The 21,851-nt window shown below is 51.0% G+C and overlaps 1 protein-coding gene and 1 long non-coding RNA gene across 3 annotated transcripts in view; both read left to right on the top strand.

The window, feature by feature from the left end:
• Positions 1-16,519: 16,519 nt before the first annotated feature.
• Znrf4 (zinc and ring finger 4) lies at positions 16,520-17,503 on the top strand. Its single transcript, XM_041668763.1, has one exon. It carries the CDS (start codon positions 16,520-16,522, stop codon positions 17,501-17,503), a length of 984 nt encoding a protein of 327 aa, XP_041524697.1.
• Positions 17,504-17,688: 185 nt separating this feature from the next.
• Positions 17,689-21,851, top strand: part of LOC121459851 — a 30,121-nt gene continuing 25,958 nt past the window's right edge. The window contains exons 1-3 of one of the 2 annotated variants that reach the window (XR_005975983.1): positions 17,689-17,790; positions 17,866-18,006; positions 19,245-20,264. This is a non-coding gene — a long non-coding RNA (uncharacterized LOC121459851). Of the gene's footprint in view, positions 17,791-17,865; positions 18,007-19,244; positions 20,265-21,851 lie in introns of those variants that run through there. The other variant, XR_005975984.1, reaches the window with a different exon arrangement.

Genomic DNA, 21,851 nt, shown 5'->3' with positions numbered 1-21,851 from the left:
GCCGTCCCCTCCCCCGCGGCCCCACAGCCCCTTCCCCCACCGCTCTTCCCACGCCCCCGGCACTGGAGGACCAGGAGGTCCTTGGCACGGGTTCACGAGCATCTGCCAGTCCGGGACGCACAAAACCGAATAAAGTTGTTTTTCTGTATATCTCAATGCGGCCCAGTGCGGTCTCGCGCCCCTCTTTGTCCCTATCTCCACTTGGCAGGCGAAATCCTTCTCCAGGCGAGGCGCCTTCTGCAGCTTTTTTTTTCTCCCCTTTTCCCTCTGTATTTATTTATTCTCTACCTCGCTCCTCCCAGGAGCGCGGGGAGGAAGCGATTAGATGAAGGCTCAATAGAACAAGAAAAAAAACGAACAAAGACACCGCCTTTGGGTAGAAAGGAATTCCTCCCTCCCCCCAAGTAGGGCAGACAGTGGAAGGTGGAATTCAGAGGGTTGAATAGAAGCGGGGCAACGGCTTAAGTCTCAAAAAGGCTGCCAGTGGCCTGCAGCCCCCACCGCCTTCACCCAGGCGTTGCTTCCTAGTCCCCAGGGCCTCCGAGACTCAGTGGCCTGGGGACCGTGGGGAGTCCAGGAACTCCACCTTGTCTGTGCATGTAGGGTATAGAAGGGCTGTGCAGTGGGACCCGAGGCTGTGGTGAGGTGTCTGGGTCTCGGTTTTCTGTAGTGGAAATTTTGATGAACGACATGTACCTGGGTCCCCAGGAGTTACCAAAGTATACAGAACACTCTAGCATTTCAGTCCGGACTCACGAATGAATTGTCGCTCTCAATGACTGTCAATACCTGGAGGTGATAAGACCACACCTATGGGGCGTCCTGGGCTCTAGGGGGCACCAGGAGGTGACACTAGGGCAGGCCAGCTCAATGACAAGACTCTGCCAGCTGGAACTGCCATTCCCGTACAAACTGGCAGGATATGGTGACTGTTTGATATAATTTTGTTTAGTTAAAGGATGTCCATGTTTTTAAATTTTGACCCACTATTTGACCCATTCATTTTTCCACATTCAGGGGCAATTTAAGCATTTTAAAATCTGGTGGACCTCAGAAAAACATGGGAACTGAATAAAGGAGAATAAACGGAATAATTGAGGAGAATTACATGTCGACTGCACTGAATTTGCACTGGAGACAGATGTCAGCTGTAGTTCCTCAAGATACTGAACTCTTCCACGATTTTGACAACCATTGATATACCCACCAACCCACATATTCAACCATCTACCCATCCATGAACTTATTCATCTAACCACCCACCCATCCATCTATCCATTCACCCTCCCATCCATCCACCCAGACATCCATTCAGCCATTTCCCACTGATCATCCAGCCATCTACTGACCTTTCCCCTCATTTATCCAAATATCGAATCATCTACCCACTCATCCATCCATCCACCCATTCATCCAACTACCCACCCATCCATCTATCCATTCACCTATGTATCATTTTTCCATCACTTATCGACTCATCTACCCACTCATCCATCCATCCACCCATTCATCCAACTACCCACCCATCCATCTATCCATTCACCTATGTATCATTTTTCCATCACTTATCCACACATCCACCCACTCTTGCATCCATCAACATGTCTATCCACCCATTGAACTGCACACCCATCCATCCATCCAGGCACCCATCAACATATCCATCCATACTTCCATCCTTCCCATCTATCCTTCAACCCACCCACCCACCAACCTACCCACCCATCCATGCATCCACCCACTCATCCATCTGTCTGCCCAAATATCCACCCATCCATCTGTCTATCCACCCACCCATCCATTCATCCACCACCTATTCACCAATCTATGTACCCATCCACCCATCCTGGCATCTATCAACAGATCCCCCCACCCATCCATTCACCCATGAGTTCATCCATCTATCCACACACTCATCCATCTATCGGTCCAAGCACTCACCAATCTATCCATCCATCCATCCATCCATCCATCCATCCATCCATCGACACAACCTTCCATCCATCCATCCATCAAATCATCTATTCCTCCTTCTATCCACCCATTCAGCCACCCACCAGCCCGCTTATCTATCTGTGCATCCACCCATTCATCCCTTCATTTATCTCTTCACCCATCATCTATCCATTCATCCCTCTACCCATCTGCCCATGAACCCACTCATTCATTAACTCATACTCCCACCCATGAATTATGCATGCATTCATTCATTTATTCATCCACCCACCCATCCACCCATCCATCCATTAACCCATCACCCCAACCACCCAACCATCCATCTACCCATTCAATCACTTGTCCATTGATTATCCATCCATCTACTCATCTATCCATCCATCTATCAACTCATGCATCCATCCATCCACACACCCACCCATCGATCCAAGGACCCTCCAACCTTTCCACCCACCCACCCTTCCATCCATGTACCCATCAACACATATATCCACCCATTAAATCTTCCACCTATTTTTCCATCCACTCATCCATTCACTGACCCACCCATCCATCCACTTATTCATCCACACACCCACACATCCTTTCAGACACCCACCCACCCACCCACCCATGCATACATCCCTCTACCCAACCAGCCATCTACCCATCTTTCCACACAGTCACCCATTCTTACACCCCTCCATCCACTCTCTATCTGTCTTAGTTTTTTTTAATTGCTCTGAAGAGAAACACCAAGACTACAGAAACTCCTACAAAGAAGTTATTTAATTGAGGTGGTGGCTTACAGTTTTAGAGGTTCTGTCTATTATCCTCATGGTGGGGAGCATGGTGACATACAGGCAGATAAGGTGCTGGAACTGAGAGTTTTACATCTTGATTTAGAGGCAACAGGAAGTCAACTGGCTGTTACACTGAGGGAAGCTTGAGCAAAAGAGACTTCAAAGTCTGCCCTTACAGTGACATACTTCCTCCAACAAGGACACACTTCCTAATAGTACCATTCCCTTTGAGAGTTATTTTCTTTCAAGCTACCACTCCACCCATCCATCCATCCATTGATCCATTCATCCCTCCTTCCATATACTCATTCCTTCATCATCCATCTATCTATCCATCCATTCATCCATCTCATGCACCCACCCACTCATTAAGTCATATACCCATCCATCCATCCATCCATCCATCCATCCATCTATCCATCCACCCATCCACCCACACACCCACCTGTAGTGGGAGGGAGGAACCGGGCAGAACAGAAACCTCAGACAGCACCCACCCATCCATTAAGTCATACACCCATCCATCCATCCATCCATCCATCCTCCCACCAATCTTCTGGAAGGTAATAGCATGGGCCAACTGGTTACCAGAATTGATATGGTGAGTGTGGCTCCCACCAGGCAGTCTCTGAGGCAGAGTGAACAGATGTCCACCATGCTGGACTGGGCAGAGCAAGCAGGCAGGGCTGTGTTGGCCCTACCTATGCCCACTTAGCATTTTAAGAAGCTGTCCTGATCAGAAAAGGATTACAGATACACAATAAAGACAGATTCAGATGAAAAAGACATCTAAATAGGTTACAGTGTTGGATAAACGTATGTAGGCTTGGGAGAAAGAAAAAAAGGGTACTGAGAGTTATAAAAGAAGCAAATTGTTAAAAAAATAAAAGTCTTTAAAGAGACAGAGTACAGACAGTGAAAGATTAAAAGGAGTAAAGAAAACTAAGACACATAAAGATGGAATATAGACAGAGAGTCTGGATTATGTATACCATTGTGTTTTCTTTGAATTTTTTTTTTTTTTTTGGTTTTTTGAGACAGGGTTTCTCTGTGGTTTTGGAGCCTGTCCTGGAACTAGCTCTTGTAGACCAGGTTGGTCTCGAACTCACAGAGATCCGCCTGCCTCTGCCTCCCAAGTGCTGGGATTAACGGCGTGTGCCACCACCGCCCGGCTTTTTTTGAATTTTTTGACTGTAGAGAGATATTTGATTCTGGAGACTGCTAAGCTAAACCAATATATATATTTTAACGGTATCTTGACTAAAGAATTTGGGTCTAAGGAAAAGAGGTTCTTATTTTGTTTCCACAGAGGATGAGAACCTATGGATTTCATCCAGGCCAATGTGGTTTGATGGAGCAAGACCCCCCCGAAATGTCTTCATGAAGTGCCCCCCCACCAATTACTTTGCCCAATAAAAAGCAGGAAGAAGTTTAGAAAGAACTACACCCAAATTCCCAAATATTGTTTACATTTAAAGGGGGATAGGCTATATATATATGAATACTTTGCTTTGGTATAGATTTTGGTCTGTTAAGGCAAATTTGAGGTCCATTTTGTTATATGCATATTTCTACTCTTTATCAAGGTATTGTGTTTGTGCAGATCATGTAAAACTATAATGTATAATTAAGAAATACAGGTTAATAGTCATCTATAATGGTCAACCTTGTAGTCATATTAGTTAGGTTTTCTAGATATATAGAGATACATTTCAGTTAGATATATATTCTTCAAATCTTTTTTTAAAGGTAACATATTTATTACAAAAGAGAGAGAGAGAGAGAGAGAGAGAGAGAGAAGGAGAAAAGGAGAAAAGAGAGGAGGCAAAGCCGTGTGTACACCGGGAGAGAGAACAGGGAGAGAGCATATTCTTCAAATCTTTCAGAGACCTTCAGAATACGGAATTTAAAATGTTTTAAGAACTTTGAGTTTTCCTGACAATGAGACACATCTGTTCCTGGCAGCACCAATGACTTCCAAAGGAAGATGGGCACTGAAGAGGCTCCTTATGGAGTTTGCTAGCCATTTGGGCAAGAGACTGCTCTTGTCTGGACTGCTTGATGTTATGCTTTATGAACTGAACTTGCAAGATCCACAGAAAAATTACTGCTGAAGCTGCCTATAGAAGGTGAGATATCACGTCCAAATGGATCAAAGACCTCAACATAAAGCCAGCCACACTGAACCTTAGAGAAGAGAAAGTGGGAAATACACTTGATGCATTGGCACTGGGAACCATTTCCTAAATAGAACCCCAGCAGCACAGACACTGAGAGAACAATTAATAAATGGGACCTCCTGAAACTGAAAAGCTTCTGTAAAGCAAAAGACAAAGTCAACAAGACAAAAACGAAAGCCTACAGAATGGGAAAAGATCTTCACTAACCCCATATCAGACAGAGGACTGATCTCCAAAATATACAAAGAACTCAAGAAATTGGACACCAAAAGATCACATAATCCAATAAAAAAAAATGGAGTACAGACCTAAACAGAGAACTCTCAACTGAGGAATCTAAAATGGCTGAAAGACACTTAAGGAAATGCTCAACATTCTAAGTCATCAGAGAAATGCAAATCAAAACAACTCTGAGATTCCATCTTTCACCTGTAAGAATGGCCAAGATCAAAAACACTGATGACAACTTATGCTGGAGAGGATGTGGGGAAAAGGGAACACTCCTGCATTGCTGGTGGGAATACAAGCTGGTACAGCCCCTTTGGATGTCTGTGTGGCAATTTCTCAGAAAATTAGGAAACAACCTTTCTCTAGACCCAATAATACCACTTTTAGGTATATATCCAAAGGATGCTCAATCGTGCCACAAGGACATGTGCTCAACTATGTTCATAGCAGCTTTGTTTGTCATAGCCAGAACCTGGAAACAACCTAAATGCCCCTTGATCAAAAAATGACTAAAAAAAAATGTGGAAAAAAATGTGGTACATTTACACAATGTACAGCAGAAAAAAAAATAACAACAGCTTGAATTTTGCAGGAAAATGAATAGAGCTAGAAAACATTATTTTGAGTGAGGTAACCCAGACACAGAAAGACAATTATCACATGTACTCACTCATAGGTGGTTTTTAAACATAAAGCAAAGAAAGCCAGCCTACAAACCACAATCCCAGAGAATTTAGACAATACAACACTAAGAGAGACTTACATAGATCTAATCTACATCAGAAGTAGAAAGTATAAAAAGACAAGATCTCCTGAGTAAAGTGGGAGCATGGGGACCTTGGGGGAGGGCTGAAGTGGGAGGGGAGAGGCAGGGAGGGGAGCAGAGAAAAATGTAGAGCTCAATAAATATCATGGAAAAATAATAAACCTAAAAAATAATGCTTTTTATGGGTTTGATTATTTGTTTGTTACTTTAAAAAATTCTTATTTTTTGACCAGACACAGACATATAAGTTCTTAGGCAGAAACCAAAAACTGTACCCCAGGGCTGGAGAGATGGCTCAGCGGTTAAGAGCACGGGCTGCTCTTCCAGAGGTCCTGAGTTCAATTCCCAGCAACCACATGGTGGCTCACAACCATCTGTAATGAGGTCTGGTGCCCTCTTCTGGCCTGCAGGTACACATGGAAGGAATGTTGTATACATAATAAATAAATAAATCTTTAAAAAAAAACTGTACCCCAGCTATCTGCTCTCAGTATTTCTTTAGCATCATTATTTCATTGGGCAAAATGAGAATATTCTAAAGGCTCTTCTAATTTCTTTTCAGTGCATTTTCTTCAGAGCAATACCCACCATGCAGGTACAGTACAAAAAAAAAAAAAAAAAAAAAGAAGGTGAGATAGTCCTTTGGGGTTCCTGCTTCATGAAAAGTCTGCCAGACATTCTGCAGGACGCAGAAGAAAGTGACTGACAAACTGTCAATATAAGTATATAGGTGGAACTGTCTTTGAAATTTCCTGCTTCATGGAAAAGTCTGCCGGATACTATTGGCCAGTAGCTGAAGATGATGTCCCAATGTTACAGAAGAACTTTGGCTGACTGTCTAGGTCGCAAGATGTCTCTGTCAATTCTAGAGTTTTGGAAGTTATTTACAATGAACTTCATGTTTACTTAGGTAATATTATGTCCTCCTGGAGTCTTTGATGGAATTGAAGAATAGATAGTTACAGTTATAGTTTTCCTTAGTTATGGAAAAGTAGATATAAATATTGTAACTGTAATTCTTGCTTGATCCTGTTTTGTTATATGTAATTTTACTATGTTAAAGTGTGGGAAATCCTTCTGTCTATGTGTTGCTTTTATTGGTTAATGAATAAAGAAGCTGTTTTGGCCTGTGATAGGGCAGAATAGAGCTAGGCAGGGGAAATTGAATTAAATGCTGGGAGAAAGAAGGTGGAGAGAGGAGACACCATGTAGCCACCACCGGGGACAGACACACCAGAACCTTGCCAGTAAGCCACAGCTACATGGAGATGTACAGATTAATGGAAATGGGTTAATTCTAGATGTAAGAGCTAGCTAGCAATATGCTTAAGTGATTGAACAAACTGTATTGCAAATAATATAGTTTCTGTGTGATCATTTTGGGAGGCCAGGAGGCCGGGAGGCCAGGAAATAAACAAGCAGCCTTCCCCAACATCCATCCATCAAACCATCAATCCACCAATCTATCCTTTCATCCAACCATCCCCCCACTATACAACCATCAATGTACCTACCCACCCACACATCCATCATTTCATCTATCCATCCCTCTGTACCCACCCTTCCAATCATATTCCCACCTGTCCATTTGTCCATCCATCCCACACCCACACATCCATCCACCCACCCACACACCTATGCACCAAACCATTAACCTGCCAATCCACCCACTCACACATCTACACATTTATCCACTCAACCATCCATTCTTCCAACATCTATTTACTCATCCACCAACTTACCCTTCCACCCATTCATCAATTCTCTCCATCCATCCATCCATCCATCCATCCACCCTTCAATGCATTAATTCATGCATGCATCCATCCATTTATTAATCCACCCACCAAGTAACTACCCATCCACCTGTCCACCCTTCAATGCATTAATTCATGCACCCATCTATCCATCTATTTATCAATCCATCCACCAAGTATTTACCTATCCATCCATCCCTCCACCAGTCCATCTAACTACCTATGCATCCACCCACACACCTATCCACCTATCCATGTGTTTAGATACCCAAACACACACCCATCCACATACACACCAAAACATCTGTCCATCCACACACACACTATTTATCCACCCATCATTCCACTCATATGTGAAGGCCCAGAAATCTGAGCCTGTTTCCATGTTGACCAAAAGTCAGAGAGTTGGAACTTTCCTCTAGTTCCTTCAAGGCTATTGTGCTTCTACCTCAAACAAAGGTCCAATCTAGACACGGAGACGTTGAGCAGAGAGTTCTGTTCTCTTAAGGTTATTGTCAACAGGTGTGCTAATTGCCAGACCTTGTGCTCCAGGAATAGGGAAGTAGACCTGTTCCTATCTCAAACAAAAGTCTAAGGATCCAACTAAGTTCCAGTTCCCTTTATGGATAGAACTTGGGATTCCACCCTGGGGGTGGTTTGCCTACAGAATGTTTTGGTCTAGGGTGTGAACATGACTTGGTGACTTGTTTTGTTCTAACAACAGAATGTTTAACTATGAATGTAGCCCGTGACTTTCAATTGGTCTGTTCATTTCCTTGTAGCATGTTAATGCAGTCTTTTGTCTTACTCCTACTTTTGGGGTCGGGGTATTTTAAGCAGTTGGAAATTAAACGTGGGTGAATTTTCAGTACCCATGAAAATTCCCTCCTGATACTATCCTATATGTTTCTTCATTTTATTATTTTCATTTGCATCTTCATATTCTTTTTTTTTTTTTTTTTTGGTTTTTCGAGACAGGGTTTCTCTGTGGTTTTGGAGCCTGTCCTGGAACTAGCTCTTGTAGACCAGGCTGGTCTCGAACTCACAGAGATCCGCCTGCCTCTGCCTCCCGAGTGCTGGGATTAAAGGCGTGCGCCACCACGGCCCGGCCATCTTCATATTCTTTACTATATTTCTAATCCCCCACCCTTACCCTGGCTAGAGGTGTTTTTATTGAGGTTGGTCCCCGACACTCTCCCACTCCTCCATCCATCCTCCCACTCATACGCCCATCATCCATTCATCTCCCCACTCACCCATCCATTAGTCCATACACCAACAAAGCAACCATTCACCCACCCATCTACCCACCCATCATCCATTGATCGTCCATCCATCCATCCATCCATGCATCCATCCTTCCCCTTGTTTATCCAAATATCCCCTCATCCACCTACATATTCATCCCTACACCTACCCATCCATACTTCTACCAATCCTTTCACCATCCAACCATCTATCCACCCATTCATCCATTTATCCATCCACTTACCCATCAATGATCAATCCATCCATACACCCATCCACCAAACCAGTGACTTGCCTATCCCCTCACCCATTTATCCATCTATCTGCCATCCATTCATCTGTCCATACATGAATTGGTGGTTACCAATTCATCTATCCCTCCACCCACCCACCTACCCATCTATACACACATCGATCTACTCATCCACCAACTCACCCTTTTGTCCATTCATCAATCCCTTCCTTTCTTCCTTCCTTCCTCCATTCAATGATCAACCCACCCACCAAGTATCTATCCATCCATTCATCCACCCACCCACCCACCCATCTGCCCATCCCTCCACCAGTCCATCCAATCACCCATCCATCCATCCTTTCATCCATACACTCATCCACCCACCCACCCACTCAACTATCCATCTATCCAGCCATCCGTCTATTCATCCACACAATGAATCATGCACACATCCACCCTTCCACCCACCAATCCTTCCAACTACCCACTCATCCATACCATCATCCATCCATCCATTCATCCAGACATCCACCCAGCCAGGCAGCCATCTGCCAATCCATTCACTCACACAACCATTCATCCTCCTATCCACCCACCAACTGGCTCATCCATCCACCCACCCATCTGTCCATCTACCTATACATTCATCCTCTGTTTGCACATCTATCCACCCACCCCTCATCAAACCAATCACCCACTCTTTCATCAACCAACCCACCCATCCACTTTCCCATCTATGCACCTATCCACCCACTCTCCTCCCCACTCACCCACCCATCCATTCACCCAGCCATCCAACTACCCATTGATTCATCCATTACCTGTCCACCCATCCACACATCCACCCATCTCTTTTACCCAACAATCCACCCAATCACCCACTCATTCTCCCATCCATTCTCCCACCCACCCACCCATCTATCCACCCATCTAGTCATCCATCCATCCATCCATCCATCCATCCATCCATCCATTGTTGCGGGAGATCCTTCCGCTCCTCCAGCCTATAGCCACTGAGATACCAGCCCATTGGGGCGTGGTATCTCTCCCTTTAAAAAAGCGGCCACTTCCCTCTCCTCTCTCTCCTCACTTCCTGCTCTGCCGGCGACTAGACTCCCTGGTTGCACAGAGGGCTGTTGTCTGGGACGGTGATCTGTAAGTTTTTTCCCCTTTAAATAAATACCACCCTATTAATCATAATTCCAAACTGGTGTGGCATTGCTTGTGACTTACGCCTTCAATCCATCCATCCATCCATCCATCCATCCATCCATCCATCCATCCACATATTCATCCACTTACCTTTCCGAAGCCCTCATCCATTCACCCACCCACACACCCACATACTCACCCACCCAGCCACCTTTCCAGCCAGGCACACACTCACCAATCCATTTACCAACCTATCCACCACCTATTCACTATCTTTCCACCCTTCATCCATCCATCAGTATGTTCCCCTACGTCCTTGTCGTCAGTGCTGACTCTGGTCACACCTCTGTGAACAGAGCGCTTCGATCCTGCCTCCCCAGTCTTCACGTCTGGCTTGGAAGGAGACATGAACTGCACAGACAGTCAACGGCAGCACAGAGTCTCTGAGAACTCTGAATTGTAGCGCGTGAAGCGGGTTGGGAGTGGAGTTGATGCCCAGACACAGGTTGCAGTGAGGATGACTGTGAGGACTAGTTGCTGTGGGGTACATGGGCTGGGAGGTGTAGGGAGAGAGAGCAGATAAAGGGAGGACGCTAGCAGCTGGAGACAAAGCCTGGGTATGAGGGAGGACTCGGACTATGACTTGGGGATCACTGATACATGGGGCATACTTGACTGGGACCACAAACCTGATGTCATCATCTGGTGTCTTCTTAAGTGTTAGCCACCTGTTTTTTGAGACAAGGTCTAACTTAGCATGGCAGTCACCAAACTGGTCAATTTAGCTGACCAGTGAACCCCCAGGATGCTCATCTCCCTGTCGGCAGCACTGGGATCAAACAGTGCACCTCACCACGTCTGCCTTTTTAAAACGTGGGTGCTGGCGATTCGAACTCTGGGACTCACAGCTGCATGCCAAACACTTCCTCCACCTAGCTGTCTCTGCAGTCCCAGGGGTTTTAGGGTTACCTTGAGGCCAGTGAGGTCCTCTCTGGGTGTGACAGCATGACAGGGCCTCTCCAGGCTGTGGTGATGCCGAGGACAGCAGTGGCAGTCAACAGCCGTGTAGGAGCCATGCAAATGGCTGGTCCAGGGCGCACCCTGACAGCCGAGTGACAGGCTTTATTAGTCCACGCGCAGAGTGGGTTTAAAATAGCATCATGGTGGCAACAAAAGCAATTTGCTCCCGAATTTTTATTCTGAAGGGATGATGTACTTTTAATCAAGCAGGGCGTCCCAGAACGCTCCTAATTACCCGAGTCAAGGGCTCAGCAGTCATCCCGGTGTTGATGCAGGGCGCGTGATAAGACTTTTTACCAAACAGGTTCTCCTGGAGCTGGGCCAGGGACCAGGGTATCTAGGAGTCCATGGGCTTCTAGGGTAGCCTGAGTTTGGACTGGTGGCAAGGGTGCCGGGTGCTGGCTCCAGACCGTGGGACAGAGGGGGTCCAGCTGGGAATCAAGAGTGACTCTGGGGGAGTCTCTGTCTTCTTTGGAATCCCAAATTTGACTTCTGTAAAATGTAGCTAGTTCTAGTGTCATTGTGGTGAGGAGTGTGGTACTCAGAGACTTACCATCATGGCTGCCGTGCTGTGCTGGTGTCCGTGTGTCATCCTGACATCAGAAGACTGAGGCAGGAGGATTACTCACTCTGAGCCAGTTTGAGCTACAGAGCAAGATCCCATCCAGTTAGTACCAGCTTAGTTTTGCTGCTTTAACAATCCAGCCCATATTTCTAAGCCTTAGAGCACAGGTTCCCTTCTCACCCACATCGGCAGGTGCTGTGAGCTAGACCATGTAACTTTGGTCTAGCTCACAGCATCTGACTACAGGACTATGACACATGAGTGACAGGTCATTTCCTGTTGATCATATCCAGTCCTGAAGCCCCTTGTAATCCAACTAATCTCAGAAGCTAGGAAAGGCAGTCTTAGGTTGTGTACATGTAATAATCAGCTCCTGCTGGGTAACAAACACCTCTTACATCTCTGGCAGGCAATCCTGAGCCTGCCCTTGTTCCCATGGCCTCAGATCATCTGGATTTCACTGGAATGTGAGCACTGTCACTGTCCTTGGATGTATCCATGCCATATAATCGCCACACAGAAGCTATGCACGTTAATGCCTAAGTTGCAGCTGGGGAGTCCTATGGCATAGTGACTTCAGGAATGGTTGGATCCAGGGGCTCACTTCTCCTGAGTCTGCTGGGTCCAGACTCCCTGCAGAGGCCTTGGGGAGAGATAGCTGTGCATTTTGAGCCGCAAACTGTGAGCTTGAATTTTCATCTTTTCTTTTTTAAATATCAAATCGCCCAGACAACATGCCACAAAAGCTACAACAACTTCGGGCACTTGATTGACGTGTAAAATGGGCAAATTATAGCCTTCTTTTCCCGCAGCTCTGTGCACACTCCTGTCATACCGTAGCCGGTCCTCAGGAACAGACCAGCTCCTCCATGGTGCTGGCTCACAGGTACCCCCTCCACTCTCGGTTGGATCACGTAACTGACTCCATGTCCCAGGGGCCAGTAAGAGCTCTGCCTGGAAAGTCCTGATCCCGCCTCAGCTCTGACCACAAATGCGTTTGCTTCCAGTCAGGGAGGCCGAGGGCAGAGTGCTAAGGGCAAAGCCAAAGCACAGTTTGCTTAATTGATTTGCTCTTAATTGGCGCCATTCCCAGAGGGTCTTGGTGGGGGAGGGGAAGAGCGCTTCCTCTAGCTTTGTTCTGAGAGCAGCTGACCCCAATCCTTCGGCAGCTTTACAGGGGACTGGGGCGTGGTCAAGGGTGGAGTCCCACCTGGAATCCTCAGTGAGGGGCTGGGGCGTGGCCAGAGTGGAGCCCCGCCTAGAATTTTTCAGTGAGGGCTGGGGGCGTGGTCAGAGTGGAGCCCCCGCCTAGAATTCCCAGTGAGGGGCTGGGAGCGTGGTCTGCCAAAGCTTCATCTCATTCCTAGCACCCATAGGTGGGGGAAGACTCTGGGTCGCTTGGTGTCCTCCACAGTCTTGGGCTGCAAAGCTCAGCTAGTACATAAAGATATGGTGCAGGAACGCTGCGTGACCCTGTATTTAAATCTGACCTCCTAACCATCATCACCTTGGCCAAATTGCTTATGTGGTGCCAGCCTCAGTTTCCCCAAGTGCGTGGGCCAAGGAAGATAATCACATCTCACTGGGAGTAGATGGAAAGCCCTGAAGCACAAACGCACACAGGGTCAGGGGGACCAGGCTCACCCGGAATGCCTGCTTCTCCTGGCTCAGCATCCCCAGTGCTTATATACCCGGTTTCTGTGGATTGTGGTCCTGCGGCTGTCTGGGTCTCTCTCTGGGCCTTCCCAGTTTCTTCTCTGTTAAGTACCAGGAGGTGGATGTCCCTCAGCTGCGCAGATGGCACGGTCACCCCACACACATCTTACGCTTGGGAGCAGCATCTTGGGGACTCCTCCCTACGGAGTTCTGCACTGCCAATGTCTGACGGCCCGAGAACGTCTGTGCTACACACGGGAGACTCCTCGTTTGGTCTTTTTTGTGGGGTGTGTGACTGGGGGAAGGGTGGCCACCCACGGAGTATAGACTTAAAGTCCCTCCCGTCTCCTGCGCCCCCCACCCAGTCTCTCTCAGTCCCTCGGTCTCCCTCCTTCTGTTCTGTCCTGTCTTCCCTCCTAGATACCTCTCAGGGCCAAGGTCCATTGGAAGCGTGTCCCCTTTCCCTCTGATTGACAGCCGCGTTCTCTGCCCTCCCCACTCCCAGTCTGTCTAGTATCTCCGCCCTCCTCTCCAGCTGCTTTTCCCTAGATTTTTTTTTCTTCAAAGATTTCTGCATTTAAAAGTGTTCTGTTGTGAAATAATTTTAAACTCACAGGAAATAGTGCTTGGATACCCCCCCCTCCCGCATCGCAGCCGGGCGGCCAGATGGCCATGCAGCTGTGTCCCGCTTTACCAGCAAGTCCCCTGATTTTTTTCTTTTAAGACAGGGTGTCCATCTGCAGCCCAGACAGGTCTGGAACTCACAGCGATCCTCTTGCCTCAACTCTCCCAGGGCTGGCATGCAAGCAATTCTGTGCCCTTTTCTTGGTGGTGCCTTGCTGGACCCCAGGATCTTTGCACAGACCGAGTTCACACTTCCCGAGAACAGTGTGTCCTCACTTGAGGGACCCGGTCCCTCTGCTGACACTGTCTCAGTTTCCCACCATTCCTGCATTCTTCCTGTCGGAGGGACGTGCCTTGTGGCCTCTTGGGAACTGTTGAGGTCCCTGGGCCTCTCAGGGCAGCCCAGCCAATGACCAAGGCCTTGTCTTGGAAAAGGGGTGGGGCTGGAGGGAGAGGGCAGAATTGCAATGACTTCAAGGCCAGCCTGGGTTACAGAGTCCAGATGGCAATGATACCTTGATTGACAGGTGTCATGGTGCAGGCCCTGGACCTGCTAGGCAGTTGGCACTCAATATGCGGTGGGTGAGACCTGAGGCACCTGGAAACCTTTGGCAGTCACTTGGGAGAGCTGGGACCCCGCCCACCCCGGAGTCACATGGGTATCTGTGGGCAAAGAGCCCAGGTGCTCTAGACTGGGTGGGCGGAGAAGGGGGGAATTATTGGCAGGAGGTGGAGCCTTAAAGGGGCGGGGCCTGAAGGGAGGGCCCTGGGTTGGGGGTGTACTTGAGAAGGGGCTTGAGGGACCCCAGATTCCTCTTCCCCCTGTCTCTCTCTATTATACACGCCGGCTTTGAATTCCAGGCAATGCCCCTGCCTCAGCTTCCTGAGTGAAGTGACAGGTGTGCCCCACTATCTCTCTCTCTCTCTCTCTCTCTGTCTGTCTCTGTCTCTGTCTCTGTCTCTGTCTCTCTCTCTCTCTCTCTCTCTCTCAGATCCGTCCACCTCTGGGTCGGACCTTGTGACCCTTGTGACGCTATGAACCAGGGAAAACCCAGCCTGGTGGCCACGCCTTTAACCCCAGCACTTGGGAGGCAGAGGTAGGAGGATCGCTGTGAGTTCTGGGTCAACCTGGGCTACATAGTGAGCTCCTGGACAGCCTGGACCCTGTCCCACAAAAACAAGAAAACAGCAAATGACCAACTACACAGAAGCACCGACCTTCCCTCTTGATAATCAAACCGCGTCAGGCTCCATCACAGTCCTGCCGACGGGCCGGGAGCGCTGAAAGGGGTCAGTCCCAGGCACGCCCCTGCCTGCGAACTTCAGTCACAGCTGAACACGTGGCCCGTCCCAGTACCCCTCTCTGCTATGCCCAGAACAGAGGGAGGACGAGGTAGATGTCACCACAAGGGACAAGAGAGCAAGGGCCAGAGGGGTGGGTCTTCCCTAGGGTGGCACAGTAGGCGGAGGAACCGGTCGTCGGGTTGGAGGGAGGCAGAAGCCAGCACCTTGTAGTTTCAGTTTTCTTGAAGCTCTCCCTTCTAGAATAACAGCCCTCAATGTGGCAGCATGCGCTCTCCAAGGTGACAATGGAGACGACTCGCAGGTACCAAAGCTGGAGAGTGAATCCGGCTCCATCTCTAAGGTCCCCATAGTGGGGGCCCCTCAGTCTCTGTGTGATTGGGAAGGTGTAACCCCTCACAAAAATACAAGCTTCTATCTTCCTGGATTGTTCTTTGGGGTGCGACATTGAGCAGAGTTCAGCGATTCGGAGCCTTGAGTTCCCGTGGCCACAGCACAAGCCCAGGGCTGACATGGGGCCTGGAGAGTGGGCGACAGGGTTCCCCTCCGTGGGGTGTCTGCGCAGCTGCGTTGTGGACGGAAGATAAGGGAACCCCCAGAATCCCTTTTGGAGCCTTTTCCTGCACCCTGAACTCTACCCTTGTGTCCGGATGCTGAGTGAAATTCGGTTCCCACTTCCAAGAATGGATGTCCCTTGGGGCCCATGCCCTGGACTCCCCTGGGAATGACCTGAGTCGGGGTTTAGTAATACGCCACCAGCTAGGAGTCCGCACAGCTGAGTGTTCTTGGGCGTATGTGACAATGACGTCACAGAGCTCGGAGGCTTCTACAACCCCGAGGTGTCATCCTCAGAGCAGGTCTCCTGGACACCAGGTTGACCGCGCTGTCCCCAGGAGTCACTTCCGCTTGAGGCCCTGCGTCCGGCCACAGCGGGCGCCGCTCCCACCCGGCCACGGGCTCCCCGGGTGGCTCCGGAGATGCCCGAAGGGCTCCCGTGCTGTCCCACGCGGGACTTGGCGGCACGCGACAGCTGGAGGTAGGGACGGTCATGGCGCGGTCGGCATGGGCCCGAGTAGCCCCGATGGCCCTGTTGGCCCTCTGGCTGGTTCTGTCCCCGTCGTCCGCGAACGCGCAGGTTAACCTGAGCTCCGTGGACTTTTCGGAGCTACCGGCGCTGCTTGGGATCCCCTTGGGCCCCCAGGGCATACGCAGCTACTTGCTGGCGGCCAGGCCGGCCAACGCCTGCCTCGCGATCGAGACTACTGAGCCCGATAACCCCTCGCTGGACACACTCGTGATAGTCCGGCCGCTGGGCTGCACGTGGGAGAGCACGGGGCTGCACGCGCGGAGGGCTGGAGCCACAGCAGCTCCCGCGCGCACTGAGGCCCCAGGGCAGCTGCGCGCGTTCGACGACCTGGAGGTGACCGTGCGCTGCGACCGGCCAGCGCGCGTGCTGCTGCCCCACGGGGCACCCTGTCCAGACCCCGAGTGTCACCCCGCCGTGGCCGCATCCTGGGCGCTCGCTCGAGCCCTGGCCCTGGCCGCGTCCACACTGTTCGTGCTGAGGCAGCTGTGGCCACGGGTCCGGTGTTGGGGGAGCCGGGGCACCACGGTGAAGACCCAGACGTGCCAGAAGGCCCAGGTGCGCACGTTCACGCGCCTCAGTGACCTGTGCGCCATTTGCCTGGACGAGTACGAAGAGGGCGAGCGGCTCAAGATTCTGCCGTGCGCGCATGTGTACCACTGCCGCTGCATCGACCCCTGGTTCGTGCGCGCCCCGCAACGCTTGTGCCCCCTGTGCAAGCAGTCGGTGGCCAGCACGCACGACGGCTCCGCGAACAGCAGCGTGGGCGGCGACGACCCACCCCTACCCGGACGCCGCCCCCCCATCTGGGCCATCCAGGCCCGACTGCGCTCCCGCAGGCTCGAGCTGCTAGCCCGGACAGTCCCCTGCCGTCGCTGCAGCAGAACCACGTCCCTGGGGACGCTCGAGAACGTGGAGTCGTCAGAAGTGACCCCCGAGACCTCCTGACCCCAACTGACGCGGGGAGGGGGTGTGGGGGTTTAAATAAAGTCTGTTTAAATCTGGAGGGTTCCCGCTTTCCCGCGCCAAACTAGGGAATTCAGCCGCCCAGGATCTGCCCCTAGAATAGCCACGCCCCGTCCTACCCCGCCACAACGTAACCACGCCCCCAAGTCCCAGCAAAGCCCCTCCTAGTCGTGCCCCGGGGCACTGGGGTGAGGGGCCGAGCGGAGGAGCATTTTGAATAACTGCGTCCTGAGGCCAGACAGTCTACTTCATTGTTTTGCCTACCTGAGGTCAGTTTTACCATCTGTAAAATGGCTTCAACAGTACGCCGGCCTCACAAGTCTGACGATGGCTGATTTTCACAGTATGTGCAAAGGCCTGGGTGAGCGGCCAGCATCTACTGACTAAGTGACCTGCCTTGTGAGTACTGAAGGCCCGCAGTGGGACAAGGCCACAGTCCTGGAGGCTGGGGATGAGCGGTGGCCGCCGCATCCAGCAGGCGCCTGGTAAGTGCACACGGGATTCCCCTCCTCCTGTGAGTGGGGTCCCCCATTTTGTCGCAGCCTCTCTGTCCCCCACCCGAGCTCGGGCGCGTGTCCAGCCGCCTCCGGCTGCCATCGGCTGCCAAGAGTCCCAGCTGCTGGGGCGCCCATGCCAGCTCCCCACCCCCGCTCCGGCGGGGGCCCCTTCCTGCCCGGCCAGGCGGTGCCATCTGTGTTCGCCTGAGGAAGGGCAAAGGGGGAAACTGAGGCTTTGCCGAGCGTGCTGGCCGCGGTGACCCGGCGCTGGCGGGGACCATGGGCAGCCGCCGGGGCACAAGCATCATCGGGATCCCGAGTCACCCTCATCCGAAAGGGAAACTGAGTTTCCCAGGCTGCTGCTGGAGCAGGGGCGCAGAGGCAGAAGGGAGCCGGATTTGAACTGAGTGTCAAGACTACCAGGACTCGGTCTGTGCAGGGAGGAGGGGACCTCTGTTTTTGGGCTTGGAGATCTCCAGGCTGGAGTGCAAGGCTGAGGAGAGCCAGGGCTGCGGGGCCCCGGGGGTCTGGGCGCAGCCGTGTGCAAAGTTCCTAAGACCAGGGTGGGCACGGAGGTGGTTAATGGTGTCCCAGCTTCGGCAAAGGCCTAACACGCACCCCGACTCCTCTGCTCCCTCTGCGGATCCCCTGCGCGGGAAACCCCCCCCCCCCCGTCATACGTCCTCCCCTCCTCGCTCCTCTCGCGCCCTCCTTCCCTCCTCCCACTCCTCCCTCCTCACCTCTCCCCCCAGCCCCAGTCAGGCCCAGAAGGAGAGGACATCTTCGGAACAGATGGCCGCCGTCCTCGCCCAGCGCTTTGCCAGTTAATTAACGCCGCCTGTAATTAAACTTCCCACAAATTAGCTGTCAGCGTCGCTAAAGGGAACCGTCCTCTCAGATGCCACCTTGACGAGCGGGATCCTGAGTCTTGTCAACAGGATAATTAAAGGGGGGCGGGGGGCTCGCCGATCTTCCTCCCTAATATCTCTATCCACGGTGGGCCGCGGAGACACGCGGGAGGGTTTTTCCTCTTGTTCCATGAATTCGCAGTTTGCATTGTGTTTTTGAATCTTTATTGAGAACCCACTGTGTGCGGGCACTGTGGTGGGGCACGCAGTTGGCAAGCTACTGGGATCATTGCCTACCGTGACTGGCATCCCGGGGCTTGTGCAAAGGTCCTCAGAGGACCCGGGAGTCTCTCAGTCTCTGTCTCTCTCCCTCCGCAGCGGCTCTGAACTGTCCCACCTAACTGAATCTTAAATCCTGCCTTAACTGCGATGCAGCCCGGGGTAGTTTCCTTCCACGTGAAACCCCAGAGGCTGCTCCCACAACACCGTGTGCACGAGTCTACCCCACCCAGCCTCAGCTGTGCCCATGCATTGGAATATGATGTAGCTGTCAAAAAGGAATGAAGTTTTACAGAGACTCACGGGCCCTAGGCAGAGTCTGGGGGTGCTGTACCCCATCTAGGGAGCTGTACTGGGTCTCTGGTGCTTTCCTGAGTCTCGGGGTGCTGCACCGAGTCTCCAGCGCTTCACCAGTTCCAGGATGCGAATGCCTCCTGGTCCCATGTCTGTGTGTCCCTGAGTGGGCAGAGGGTTCTGGAGCTGTAGGACACCACTGGAGGGTCGTGGGGGCTGAGTCACCACTGCTGCATGGAGTCTTCAAGATCAGCCTGGCTGTGTGACTTCCTACCTCAAAAAACAGCGAGGTTGGCTACACCTTTGATCTCAGCACTTGTGAGACAGAGGCTGGGTGAGTTCTGAATTCGAGGCCAGCCTGGTCTACACAAGAAAATCCTGTCTCAAAACAAAAACAAAGCCAGATAGACCCAAAAAGTAAAGGGATGAATGAACCTGAAGGCCAGGCTAGCCCAGAGTCAGAGGCCAGAGATTGCCCAGCAGGGCCCGGGATTTTACCCCTACATCACAGTCCAACATGAGACAAACCTCAGGATTAGTCCCATGAGATTCGCTGCTTTCTAAAACTTTGAGCCTTAGAAGAGGTCCCATCTTCCACTTTGCCTACCCTGGCCTCCATGGCGACTTACATCTGTGTTCCACACACCGGACAAACTGAGACAGGAGGATTGTGATAGCCTGGCCTACGATGGGAAAGTGAGTTCATTCAAAATGAAATAAAAGTAAAGAAAAATGCATTGAAAACTAAAATTAGAAATAATTGAAAGTCATTTAAAAAATAAAATGAAGCCGGGCGGTGGTGGCACACGCCTTTAATCCCAGCACTCGGGAGGCAGAGGCAGGAGGATCTCTGTGAGTTCGAGACCAGCCTGGTCTACAGAGCTAGTTCCAGGACAGGCTCCAAAGCCACAGAGAAACCCTGTCTCGAAAAAAACAAAAACAAAACAAAAAATAAAAATAAAATAAAATGAAGGCTGGCAAGATGGTTCAGTGCGCAAATCCTGAGTTCGATCCGTGACAAGGTGGAAGGAGAGACCTCTGGCCTCCACAAGTGGGAGGTGACACACATGCTCCCAGCCCCAATAAATAATAAAATTTAAAAATAGGATAAAGTGCAAAGTAAACTAATTTTAGACACAAAAGTAACAAAAATATAAAATAAAATGCGCACGTGGCAGTTTGGGCACCGCATCCCACGTAGGTGGCAGGTTGACACACCATAGGCGTTCAATAAATGTGTAGGGCGTGGCGGCATGGGTGGTGAGCTGGCGTACAGTAGGTGCTGCATAAGGGTTCACGTGTCATCCAGCACACCCGAGGGAGGCAGAGACGGGAATATCAGGGGTACCAGGCAAGCCTGGGCTACCGGAGACCTGGTCTTAGAAATTCACACCTTGAAAATAAGAAAAGCGCTCCTTTCCGGAGAGTTCCACGCAGCCCCTTCGGCAAAGAAGCGAGTCCCGCCCTGAAGGACAAGCTTGTGGCCTGGCAGAGACCAATCAGGACGCGGTTCCGTGCATTACCTCATCGCGAAGCACGATCATTGGCTGCGAGTCCCTGCGGCTCGGATCACTACAGCGCCTGCGCAGACTCCCGGGCCCTCTGCAGGCAGTTTCGGGGGTCAGAGGGAACTGTGATCTCCATTCCCCCCCCTCCCCCCCGCTCGGAAAGGCGCTCGGCGTGCGGGAGATGGGAGATTCTAGAACCCTGCTCCCTGCTCTGTCGTCCCAAATTATGGTTGGAGACACCCTCCAAGCTGCGTCACACAGCACCTCGCTTTGGAGAGTGTGCCCGGGGCTGGGGACAGTGCAGTGCAAAGGCCCCAAGGGTGGGGGACGGGGCATGCAAAGGCCCCTGGGCAGGGAACTCAGCTGTGCAAAGGCCGGGGTCAAGGCAGGGCCAGGCCACGAGGAGCAAGGAGGAGGCCTGTGTGACTAGAGTAGAAGGCAGGCGGTGCGGGGAGGAGACAGCAGCTTCAGGAGTTTCAGAGAGGACTGGCCTTCCGTCTGATGGAGCCATGGAGGCTTGTGGGTAGAGGAGGCGAGTTGACTCGGTGGTCACAGGAAGTAGATGATGGTGTAGACATTCTATGCTCCCTGTGTTGAAGGAAGTAGGTCGTGGGCCCCTCCCGAGGGTGAGTGGGGCGACAGCTCCCCGTGCTCCAGGCCGAATGGATGAGTAAGTCACTGCAGGCGACAGTGGCTCTGAGGTATACACTAGGCGGTGACTCAGTGCCGCCCGTGGCTGCGTATCTACGCCTGAGTCACATGCGCCGTGTGATGTTGCCATCCCAACCTCAGCCGCTCTTCATTCTAGACCCTCCCCAAGCCTTCCAGGTACAGTCCTGTCTTAGCCTGACCCCTAAATCCCACTGTGGAGCCGGGATACGTCTTGGGTGTGGTCACTTGTCTG

This window comes from Microtus oregoni, unplaced genomic scaffold (assembly GCF_018167655.1).
Source record: "Microtus oregoni isolate MIOR12 unplaced genomic scaffold, Mior012 000019F_ref0000042, whole genome shotgun sequence".
NCBI classification, from domain to species: domain Eukaryota; kingdom Metazoa; phylum Chordata; class Mammalia; order Rodentia; family Cricetidae; genus Microtus; species Microtus oregoni.
The sequence above is the reverse complement of the archived record's forward strand: the minus strand, read 5'-3'. Positions and strand labels throughout refer to the sequence as shown.